The following is a 12,790-nucleotide window of genomic DNA, read 5'->3' as shown; positions in this document are numbered from 1 at the left end:
ATTCCGTGAGTATTTCTACCAGCCCTAGTGACCCTGCTGGTAAGAGGGGAAAAGCAGACAAAGAATGTTCTTCTGACTAAACTGATGAAGATGACACTTTCTACTGGAGAATGAGCAAAAAATCAATTCTCTCTCTGGGTCTGAAAAGAGTATTTTTAATTAGGCAGAATATAATTGCCCAAAATGTGTTATCAGAGCGGGAAGCTCAGTCAAGTTACCCAGTTTCACCTGTTTCCAGGACATACTACAGGGTTTCTAATTACCAGAGAGAAGACAGAACTTATGTTTTCTGTTGTCACGTATGTTGTTATGTAAAACAGCACAGTGCATGTATACAGCATGGTTCATTACTTGACTGAGATGGGAGAAAGCTAGCTAGGGACGCCTCAGCTTCACACATCATCATGGGAGTACAAATACTAAATGAAACAACATCGCATCCCTTTGACAGCAATGCACAGAGCCACAGACCACACAACAGAGGTCTTTGAAAGAAGCAGCACAGTTCACAGGGTTGGACACAATGGCAGAAGGACATTGAACAAACAGTCTGCCTGTTATAAACATGCCATGAAGCCCAGGCTCTTTAGTCCTATTATAACTTAGATCCACGGGTGCCAAACTCAGCTATTGAAGCAGGTAAATGGCATCCAAGGGCACCTCTAACAATGTTACTTTCTGATGCCTACAACATTGTTTATGGTTTGCTTTTCTAATTTCACTATTATAGGAGTAGTCAGACAGCTAGGAAGGCTCCCTGAACTAGTTTTTCATTACAAAGACAATTTTAATAGCTTGTGTCATGGTGCTAATGAGGCTGACTGAAGCACCTGTACTTTCTGTTCCGGATAACAGAAAACAGCTAACACCAGCAGGAGGATAAATAGCTGTTTAAAAGAGTGCCTGGGCTATTATCCTTAGCTAAGCATCCCACCTAAATCTTGGTGAGCTCTGCAATCCCCTAGAGTACTCCAGTGATGGCCTCTGAGTTTTGTCAGACTTTTCTGTTCTGAAGTGCACAGCAGAAGGTTCTACAGCCCATAATTTTTGGGTACCCAGCTTGAAAGTGATACCCTGTGAATAGATTTTCCAGCCTTGCTGAAACAGATCTAAGTCGGCCCTTAAATTCTGGAGGCATTTGACCTAAACTGTCCAGAGTTACGGAAATCAGAGATAAAGCCCAGTGCAATGTGCCAGAACAGTTTGGCCTTTTGGTGATGGGCTTCTCACTAGGGAATTTTTCTGAGGTTAAGTGAGTATTTTGCATTACTTAGTTTTGATCTCAATATTATTATACTGCAAAACTGCACAGAAAGCCCCAAAACAAAACTAAAATTCCTGAATTACTCCAAAAGAACTATCTAAAAAAGCCTGCATTTACAGATGGGTTAATGTGCTTTTGCTTGTCCACAGCTCTGCTGCACCAGAGAAGAGCAACAGTCTGATACGAGCATCCAAGTTCTGAAACAGCTTACTGATACCCATGCCCTGTGCAGCTCTGTACCCTCCTGACAAACCCCAGAGGTTATCCTATGGTATCACCCCCCCTGAGTAAGGCAGATCAACGTCTAACCCCCTCTCCCAGCACTTCAGGTCAATGGATCTTCCTGCACTTCCCTGTTCCTGGAAAGTATCTTCCAAAGGTTTCAAGCTTTTCACAATGATAAAAGTACTTACTAGAACATGGACTCATAACCCAATTCTTGAGTCACTACCCTCAGTACTAGCCAACCAAATGCTTTTCCTTGCTTTCTCCCAAGAAAGAGAACTCTCTATGAGAGTTCAATATTTTCATAAACAGTGGAAAAGCTTTGACAGGAGAAATGGTGACCTCCAATCTCAACTAAATCCAGTGATGAAGGCTCTGTTGGGTCAATTCAAGTCAAATCCTTAGAACAAATAAGTCAGAGTGGATATGAATGGCATTGTCCCGCATGCCAGAGAGCTATCCTAATGATCAGGCTGTATGGGAAGGTTAATCTGCCCCCCATCCTTCATTGAGAAAAGGGGACAATATAATAATGAATTAAATGGTGTGCTTGATTTCAAGAAGTTATTTTCATTTAGTCAATATTCTCCACTCCTTATGCCTGCACAACACCCATGGTTCTGCCATTAAACTACAAGTTCATCTACTTAAACAAATGTTATTGGGCTTCTAAGTTAGTTTTTACCATTTTATGCATTCAGGGCTGGTGATCTATCCTGTGTTTCACAGTAATGGTAGATGCAAACCCACCCCTCTACTAAGGTACATGTATTTAGTTCAAATATTGATTTTTCATTTAAGTGGCAAAATCAGTGCAACTTTTTTCTTAAGGAGCAGAGGTTCAAGCAGTCTGTGTAATAAGAAATCACTTCTGAGCTGGACAAAATGTATCATTAAGCAGTTCTATTTGCACAGTCTTTTAAAGGAAGGAATGGTCCAGATTCACTTTCTGAGCATCATTCAACATCCTATAGCTCAGTTCCTAGGAATAGGTGCTCCCTGGGAATTCTCCACTTTCCCATCTGGTTATTTTTATCATTTAAACAGTTCTTGACTTTTTGGATCCTTCATTAAGCAGCATTTGGCCATGCTATATGGGTACTGAATTAGCTTAATTTGTCATCATAAATCAATCACTCCAATCCCCTAACTAACTTAATTGCTTTTTGAATTCCCTTTCTGTTTGTCAAAATCTCTCAAAGTCACTGATATCACATGTTCAGGCTATTATTCAAGTCATATTGGATGATTAGCTTTTTATTACAGGTAATTTTTACATAATGTTCATACAGTACTGACAACTCATAAGGCCTAAAGCAGAGAAGGGACTGGGTATTAAAACGCTACTCCAGAAAGCAGCGTGCCAGGATATTAATTAGAAATGAACTCATGATGTAAAGTGAAAATCAGAGATACAGTTATTTTTTTGCTTCTTGTTGGGTAAATGGTATTTTATCAGAAAGTGAAAGCTTTCCCAAACTGTATTTCTCTATTGTTAATTCCTTTATTAAATTGATTCATACACCTAATGTCCTAATTTCATGCCAGAACTTTAATACAGAGGGTTTACTAGGAATATGTATATCCCAATTGAAGTAAGAATTGTGCAAACATTTAGTCTGTTAAAAGCACAGGAGTGCTGATACCTGAGTCCGTATGGGCTGTTAATTATTCTTAGTGATAACCTTTAGCTATGGAGATATATATATATATATAGGCACAAGATTTTACAAATGGATTCCCATTGATTCCTGGCTTCAAATACCTTCTGCATGAGATTAAAGATGCATTTGTTCATGCCTGTGTTACCCATCTGCACTTAACTCCTGCCAGAAAATCCTACCAGATTCACTCATTAGCAAGACAGAGCACATTGTGTTTTCAAAGTAATGCATGTTAAAACTAAAAAAAACCCACAAAAAATATGAGTGCCACAAAGCCGGGTAAAACAGTCCCTGCATACAGCCCTTAAAGGTTTGCCCTCTATACAAAAGCCAATCTTAACTAAGCAGCAAATTAGAGCACGCGGGGACTAAGATTATTACATCTAACTGAAGGTACAGAAGAAATTTAGTTGCGAGGAATTTATTGGATTATTTTGCTCAGGGAATAGAAGTTAAACACCTCTAACAAAGCCATGAGATTCTTAATGAAGATGAGACTAGTTAAGGCCTCAGTTCTGCATCTCATCCTGAAGAAGTACATTTCTAAGATCATTATTACCTTCAAATTGTGATTTTCTTGTTTCTCCCTTCTGTCTTTTAAAATAAAATCCAAACCAAGAAAACCTGACTGTAAGTTGAATAATACAAATCACATCCCCATGAGCTAAGATATGAGCTATGCATTTGCATGTTATATTTGAAAAGACACATCTGGAAATTCATGTTGTTCATTTAGAAGACGTAAATGATACTTGTGATGCTAGCAACAAGTAAAGAAGAGGACTGTCCCTATTTCGTTGATATGTATCATATATATCAATATGCCTGCATTTCTCAAACACTGTATATCTTCTGCTCTGCCTAGCAGCAATCCTACCATAACAAGTGATATCTAAATACATTTTGGGGAAAGATAAAAGCTCTGTCATATGACAAGGAATATTATGAGTAACACAGAGATTATACTAATCATGAGTAAAAAGAAGATGTTTGATCCTTCTTATGTTGAAAGTTTTAAAAAATTTTAAAAAAATCTTTTAAATGAATTTTATCCTCAGGAAAATGATTAAAACCAGAAAAGCCTGGAGATGTCAGCTGGTGACATGTTTTTCTTCTTTATCTTTCTTTTTTGTTGTTGTTGCTGTGAAAAAAAATCTGAGAGAATACAGCAAAGTGCATCATTAGCTTCTTATTAATTTTATAATACAAAGGCAATTCACTTAAAATAGTGGTGCTGCAACTTTAAATTACAGAACTAGCTTGGTATTTAATGAGAGATTTAGCACAGCAGGGTTTCTGTTAAATTAAGTTGTGCCTTCACATCACAGTGGGAAAACAGGTGTATATTGGTTTAGAATTATGGAAATGTTGACTAATTCCAAGGCTTGTAATCAAACAGCAAGGCACCCTGCAATATTTTCTTCCAAGATTCTGCATTAATCATTTATGTCTGGTCTTATTTTCTTCATGTCCACTAAAAGGGTGCAGCTCAAAGGAGCAGATCAAGCGTTCGTGTTTTCATGTCTCTGTTAAGGACGAGGTCTGCACGAAAAATAGATACAGAACACTGCAGGCTTTGCTCAAATACCTACCTAAATTAAACTGAACATGCAGTCTTAGAAGGGGGGGATAAGTTTCACACTACAAAACACTTTTTCAGCTTCACCAGTGCTGATCCAAAATCTGCTTGCTGATCCACACGGAACAAGTCTGCATTTCAGAAATGAAGACACAAAGCCTGGAAGTAATCTGGCCTCTACCATTTAATGAACGCAGAGGTATTCCCCTCCACGCTTCCGCAGCAGTGCGGGTTATGCTTGCGTGCAGGTAAAACACAGGCGAGTTGTTGCCACAGCATCCCTGCAGGCCCCTGCTCCTGCCATCATTCCTTACCTTGCACTAATAAATCACCTGCCTTTGCCTCACATTTTCTTTCTGGGCTATTTAAGGATGCCTCTTATCTGACCCATGGTGGTATTTCAGTAAAAGTGGTAGGCACGGATTCTTCTGTTTCCAGGAGACACCTTATTACTGAACCTCCTACATACCATAGCTTGTTTACTGGAAGCAAGCTGACACTTGATGCCCAAATGAACCTGATCCAAATTCATCCCTTGTTGTAACTCTGCCAGAAGATTGCTTTCATTTGCTCTGAAAAAGACACACGGACCTCTCCACTACCAATTCCTGCTCATTCAGTGGAAGCTGCTTAGCAGGCCAGAGCTAACAACATCGAAATTGCTAAAATTCATATAAGGAGAATCCTGCTAACGTGAAGTGTTTTCAGCATGTGTGCCACAACTTTACAGCGTGCTTAAATGAAGTTATTTTGGGAATACACAGATGCAGCATAGCAGAATGTCAGCATACAGCACATGCAAAGTATAGAATATGTTATATAATATATGCTGAATCGTTCTCAAATAGAAGTAATGAATCTGTATGTAAGTTGCTTCTCTTTATTAGAAGTGTCCCTTTAAAAAGCAGATATAACAACTTGTCCCAAAGTAAAATCTTAACACCTCTGGTGGTATCAGGAATATTTTTATAGCCCAGGCTCCAGAGTCAGGGGAATGTAATTTGCACATTTCCTTAAAAGAGAAGTTTGTATTCTCAGGACTGAAGAAACATAGCTTGTAAAGATAAGTTTCAAACAACAAAGAGCGAGAGGTTACATTAGAAAAAAATATTACATTTTTGAGGTATATTTAAAAAAAAATCAAAAAGTACTGTAGTATATTTAACTGCTGCATGCTTGTTAGCTGTATAAAACCAGAGAAGAAAATTATGCCCTGCTGAAAGAAGATGCAATGCAGAGCTGAGACAGCTTTGCCACCCTGTACTGGGAAGATTGGGGAAGGATCCTGCCCCTCCCACTCACCTGCTGGCAGAACTAAGATCTCTTAAACACAGCAGCCGGCTCATGGGGCTCTGGGAAGATCAGAGGAGCAAACAAAAGGACCCTCTCTGCTTCTGAGGGGAGAGATGTATAGATCTCATTGTAGAGCTTCAGGGTAGGGTCCCACTCCTTACCTGGACCCAAGGATGCTGGTTGGGCAGAGTGCTGCACCAGCATCTTGGGACCACCCCTGTTGGAGGGTCCATCCATCCAGTCAACACAACTGCCTGATTCAAAGCATGTTGGAGAGCAATTACACAACAAGTTTAGTTAACTGCAATGTTAGCTGAATTGGGTTCGAAAGTATTCATCTAAGGACTCAGCAGTGGGAATAGGAATCCAGATGGGGATGGGATTATCTGGCAGTGGGGATGGGAACCCACAGCTGGGGTAGTAGACCCAGAGGATACTGTGAATCTTCCCTTAGAGCCTTCCTTTCTCTCTAAGGATGCAAATCTATCCTCTGTATCGTCAAAAGCTAAGTCTGCCACTGACAGGTTTGTCAGGCTTAGTTGCAAGGTCCAGCTGATAGAAAAAATCACTTGCGTCTGAAGTGGCACAAGTGGCCAATCTCTGCAGATTTCCTACCATTGCTTCCAGCATTTTCACTTGCAAATGGCAGAGGACTCCCATTTTACCTGGGTGAATTAGGAGGACTCACGTGTAACTATCTGACATACTTCTCGACGTTGGTCATTTCCATGATAGATTAGGTGGCTTTCCTAACAGCAGTTGCATAAAGTGAGCTGGGCAGATGTGAATTTTTCAAACACAGTGTCCAATTTCCCATACAGCACATAGGAACTAAAGGAGATTTTGGCCATATAACTGTCAGGCCAACCAATGTTCTATTTCTTTATACAGCATTGTACACATTTATCTGTCTTTTTGTCTGTAACTAGACACTCCAACACTTGAATGCTTCTTCTACATCACTGGGTAATATACCTCCATCCTTTATATATTTCCATCCCCATCCCCAAAGTATTTGGCTATGTTCAGTAGAAGAAATTAAAACATTAGAACAAGAGGATTTCAGAGTTAAGTCATGCAATTACCAGTAATATAATTCTCTCTGTCTGAAATACTGGAGGATAACAAAAGCTGCAGTTTGTACAACACAACTGCAACTCTTTCACCCATCAGTGTGATGTAGCAGTGAGAACAGATTGCTAAGGAGAGGTGGCGGCAGAGAACAAGGTGACACTGTGCAAGCCATTACATGGTATCATGCTCTACAGGACCCTGATGTGCAGCCACCACACCAATGCAGTCACATTGTTTAGAAACCACGTGGATAAAGGCTGCATTTAACAAAGTTGGCTGTATTTTGTCTTTTCCTCTTCTCTCCCTTTTCAAGCAAGAAGCCCCAGTGGTGCAGTGTTTTTCTGCCATATGTTCCCACCCTCCCCCCAAATAGAAAAAAAAATAATTGAATCTACCTTGCACTTCAGTAACTGCCTCTAGTCAGCAGGAATCCGCACTGTTTCCAGCCAAGGGACTTTCTACAGAAGAGCAACTGCCTTTTGAGATGATGCCATTGCTACAGGGCTGGCACCGTTACAGGAGAGACCATCAGGTTAGCTACCCTCCCCTGAAGAGATCAAGGTCATTTGGGGCATCAAGCAGGATCTTGAGCAAAAGGGCTATTTTTCTGGTGATAAAATAATTAGGATCAAAAAGTAAATGTACTCACCCCAGGTAAAGTTTTAATATTGTGCAGTGCATTCTGTGCCTCAAGAGCAGCTTTTCTTGTATAAAATGTTACGAAACAACAACCTATAGAGAGAAATGAAAAGCTTTCAGAAATTAGTGAGTATGGTTTGTGAGAGTACAATAGAGAAGGAGAAAAAACACTAGTTGAACAACACATTATGAAAGCTGGAAATGTGAATTACCATGAGGCTGCCTGAATGAGATGAATAAAAGAAAGCTTGTGAGATTTAAAATAAAAAGTCACCCCCTGTGACTTGCATCTATAGCACACCTACATTGTTAGTGACCTGTAATCACTTAGAAATTAAGTTAACCAAAATCCAATTGGCTTTGTACAGTGTAAATAAGGTTATATTTTTTCTGAAGGCGCCTCATCATACTTTGCATTCAAGCACCATGGCAAGCTGAAGCAGCAGGAATTCATTGTTGCATCCCAGGCAGAAAATCAGGTTAAAGCAGGACCTTACATGTAGGAGCTAAGGTTTGCTCCCCATCACTTGAAACCAGATAGGACTGGAGGCAAGACACTCGTCTTGATTACAAGAAGGAAGATACGCTATGGGAGAATTTGCCACTGATGGGATAGTGTAGGTTACTGATGTTTGGCAGCACTGGGGGAGGCTGTATCTGTTTAACCTTCAGTAAAGCAGACAGTTTTAGTTGCCTTAATCCCTTGTTTATCCCTTTGGCAGCAAGGTCCAAGTTTGGTCTGTGGGACCAAACACAGGTTGTTGCCAATTTCTGCATTGCAAACATGGAAAGTAACTGTTCCTGCAGCACATGCAACCCAAGCAGCTCAACACCTGCCCCAGGGTGATGCCAAGTCTCACAGGTAGATCCTCAAGGGACAGCTATAACATGATAGGTGTGAGACAAAGAAACAAGGACCGAGATTGACTCACTGCAATCTGTAAGGTCCCACAGCAATGAAGTCTGCTCCCAGGGATGCACAAGGCATGTGTGGAGAGCTTACTGTGGGAGGACCTTGCACCCACATTACAGGTGGGATGCTCAACACAATAACACAGCTTGTGACTTCAACTTTACTTCCAGCAGGAGGGAGACCACTTTGAGAGCATCACTTGTGCACTTATGTGCATTATACAAGAATGCAGGTATAGACACAAGGAAAATTTAAACTTAAGTAGGTCCCACCCAGCACAGTAAATTAGTGATCTAGGCACACCTTTAAAGACTAATACGTTCCTTCTCTGTCCATAAGGGAAATAGGGTGAGTCTGAATGCAGTCCTTGTCCCGTGGACACAGGCAGCCCTTGCTTAGGAGCCATGTCACTTTAAGAAGAGACACCAAAATTCCAATAGAGCACCGTGGCTGCTCAGAAACCCAGCTGCCAGAGGGAAACATGGAGAAAACAAGCTGGGAAATGCTGGCTGGGAGGCAGAAGTGGCTACTAAAGCAAAAACCTACTTCATATCAAATAACGCGATGCAGATGTTACTGATAAATCAGAAAGCAATCCTGTTCTAATCACAGAGATTTGTTGCAACTCCAGAGAAATGTCAAAACCAAAGAGGAAATAGAAGAAACCCTGGGTCTTGAACCTCAGTATTCCCTTGGAGCATGACATGGATAAAATAATCTGTCCTTCAGGCAGTGAGAAAATCTGCTGCTTGCACCACTCCCTGATGTTGACCAAGGCGAAACATCACATCACATCCCACCTGGTATGCCTGCTTTTGTTCATCCTCACAGCATCCCTGTAACAGCAAAGGGGACCTTGGGGAAAGCATGCACAGGAGAACACAAACAGCACATTTTAAGTAACGGTGTGGAGTGGCCAATACCATGCCTTGGAAGGCAGGGCTGAATCCAGAACTCCCCCTCTGCTGTCTCTTCCTTGGCTCAAGCTGTGCACTGCACTGTGAACGCTCCCTCTGGCTTTGCAGCCAGGCCAGTGACGACCGCTAACTTTATAACAAGCAAAGGTAATAATGTATTCCCAGCTGGAATACAGCACGCTTATCCATAACACAGAAAAGCACTCATAGGCAATACAATACATGGGTGGCAGGTAACACAGACTTAATGCAGTTGGGAGAAACCCTTTTCATAGTGCCAAGAGGTTCCTTAAAATTTCACAACTTACAAGAGAGATGGTTTAATAATTATTTCAGTGAGCTGAACATTGTTCAGCAGGTATTATTAGAGACAGCCACAGTCTGTTAAGATTTGTGCTTCCTATAAGCATTTCCAAATCTCCTGTTTCACTAGAAAACTCTGAAAATTTGAACTGTTTTACTCCAGAATGAAAATGGGAAACAAGAATGGGTTTGTGGCATTTCATAGTGTGACTTTGAGAAAGTACTGCAATGTTTTTTCTATTCTGCTATCCGGGTTCAGTGTATCTTCTACTATTGTCTCTGTATTTAGTTTGTTAGCTTTTTAATATAAAGCTTTTTAACCAGGAAAGATGATTCAGAGGGGAAAATATCAAGCTGTAGTCATGACTTTGTAATTGCCATGTCCTTTACCATGGGTCCGAAAAGTTTCATTTTAGATTTCAGCTCTGTGGGTTTATTCTGATAAGAAGCAGTCTGAAATCTATTGGTTTATCAGCCTTGGCACTACTTGAAAGAACTTCACTTGAAAGATGAATATGCTGTGAAATACCCTTTAACTAGTCATTTTTAGGAAGTAATAGCTCAGGAGAGAAAAACGTCTCTATGAATTAGGACTGGGAGAAAACAGCAGCATAATGGGAAACATGCAGAAGTTTCAGGCAGGTCATTGGACCCTGACAAAAGTTTACAGATGGACACATCTGAAAAACCTCATGGATAAAATCTTTCTCTGTACTGATTTTGCTGTTGTATTCTTTAAAAACCACAACAAACCAGGAGGTGTTTTTCTGTGGTTTGAGGAGAGCATGGGCACCAGTGGTGGACACCCATTTCTGAAGCTATCTGCAAAAGATGTTAGGGCTGGAGTAAAGAAAAAGAAAAGAAAAAAGAAAATAGGAAAAAAAGAAAATAAGGAAAACCAGGTGAACAAAAAAGGCAAAAGTGCACATGGTCCCGAAGGAAACACCACAGCTCCGCCTATGGACTTTTCCAGAGGTGCTCACTAAGTTACACAAACCACTGCAGCTCCAACAGGATGACTTTGAAGATGCCTCCTGTGTATAATCCCTTTGGTTGAGTAACACATCCCATAGGACAAAGTACCAAACCTGGCCCTTTCTACAGAAATTTTGGATGGATAGACACCTATGTAAGAGGTCAGGGCTAGTCTGTGCTTTAGAGCTGGTAGCTGACCCCTGCTGAAAGACAACAAGGGAATGACCTTCCTTCCTCCGCTTCTGTAAGAAAGTGTAATACTACCAAAGGCAAACCAGGGGTACCTCTGGAAAAGAAAAAGTAAATTTCCTACTAAAAGAAAAAAACCCAAACCCTACAAACCAACCCTCCTCTCTCCAGCTCCCTGCACACATAATCTTGGCTTGACAGCAGCTTGAACCACAACTAAACTTTTCTGACATCTAAATAACTCAAAGCCTGACAGTGATAACCTTCTCCACTCCTATTCAGGACAACTTCAAAGGCGAATTGGCTTGTGGACATGGTTCTGCATATGCTCAACAGCCTGAAATACAGCCCCGTTTAACTCCATGTTGGCCAGCATCTTCTCGACCAAAGGATCAGGAGCTTGTGCTGGCAGTCAGTGCCTCCAAATCTCCTGCATTTTGGTAAGCTGGTTGTGCTCTACTTGGAACCGTATTTACTACAACATAAGACACTGAATTAATCATGCAGATCCCTACAGTCCCTTAAGGACATCAGCAACAACTTCATGGCTATCCTGCCAGATGCTTGAACAGACTGAACAAAACCTGCCACCCTGTGTTGCACAGCGTCTGATAGCAACAAATGGGATGATTGAGAAACAAAGGCAGAAACCAGCCATACTTCTCAAAGCACCTGATGAGAAAACGCTGCAGTGTGGACACTACAATGTTCAAATTCAACACCTAATTAATAGAGGGAAAAGATCAGCTTGTTTTCAGCTTGTTTTCCCTTTCTACCTCTTTTTTTTTCCCTTTTGTTTTTTTTTTTTGAAAGGAAATTTAGTGCCAGAAAAAGACCTCAAGGTCCCAGCCGTTGGGAGACAGTTGACACATTCAATTCTCCATGACACATTCAATTCACAAGCCCCTGCTCAGGGTGCCAAGGGCACCAATTAGCACTGGTGGTGGAGATTTTATTTATTTAATTTCCACACAAACCTGTTTAGCAAGACACGGACAGGAGCAAACAGCTTTGTGTATGGCTAGGAACAGCTTTACTTGAGTCCCTGTCAAAGATGGCATCAAGATTACGCAGGGATAATGCAGCCATGGCTTCACTAAAGCACCCATTTAGATGCTAGGGATGGGCAAAACCGAGCAAATGGTGAGGACTTTCACACCACCGTACCCATGAACTTCCACTAGCAGCAACCTTCCGAAGGACATTTGTGCACATTGTGGAATTACGACATATTGCAGAGTTTTCACCATGAAACTTCAAATTCCCTCCTATGAGCAAGAGGATTTTCTCAAAGAGCTGTAAGTGACCTCCTGCAATGAGACTTTTTGTCCTGTGTGACTTCTGCTCTAGAACCCAAATTAGCCACCTGTGGAACACTTGCCTCCATCCACCCAGGAGAGCAAACATGGCTTTGTTAGGCTGCAAGATACAGCTGTAAGACAACATTGTTAGGAGCCCCATTGTGTCATTATTTTTATCACTTTCTTCCAATTCAAGCACAGACTAATTACTCTGTGAGAGCTGTTTACATTCCTAATTTTGAACAACTAACAAAAGGAACCTCTCCTCACTCGGAGCTGTGGCTTACACAGTCCTCACTGGCATTTAACGACACTGGGATCTGTGTAAGAGGCTTAATCTCTCAGCCAGGATTTCATGCTTGAATGGATGCGGCAACGTCCATCTTGCTTCGGGTGTGAAAACAGCTCTTACAACTGCCTAAACTGAATATACGGTTCCTAGGTTCAAGTTATA

General features: G+C 41.1%; 1 protein-coding gene across 12 annotated transcripts in view; it reads right to left on the bottom strand.

Annotated features, from left to right (window-relative positions):
* The window catches only part of CELF2 (CUGBP Elav-like family member 2), a 378,130-nt gene that overhangs the window by 99,430 nt on the left and 265,910 nt on the right, over nt 1–12,790 (bottom strand). For all 12 annotated transcript variants that reach the window (XM_069870320.1, XM_069870053.1, XM_069870151.1 and 9 more), the window contains one exon: nt 7,749–7,831. In XM_069870320.1, the coding sequence (XP_069726421.1) occupies nt 7,749–7,831 (83 nt within the window). The remainder of the gene's footprint in view (nt 1–7,748; nt 7,832–12,790) is intronic.

This window comes from Phaenicophaeus curvirostris, chromosome 1 (assembly GCF_032191515.1).
Source record: "Phaenicophaeus curvirostris isolate KB17595 chromosome 1, BPBGC_Pcur_1.0, whole genome shotgun sequence".
NCBI lineage: Eukaryota > Metazoa > Chordata > Aves > Cuculiformes > Cuculidae > Phaenicophaeus > Phaenicophaeus curvirostris.
The sequence above is the reverse complement of the archived record's forward strand: the minus strand, read 5'-3'. Positions and strand labels throughout refer to the sequence as shown.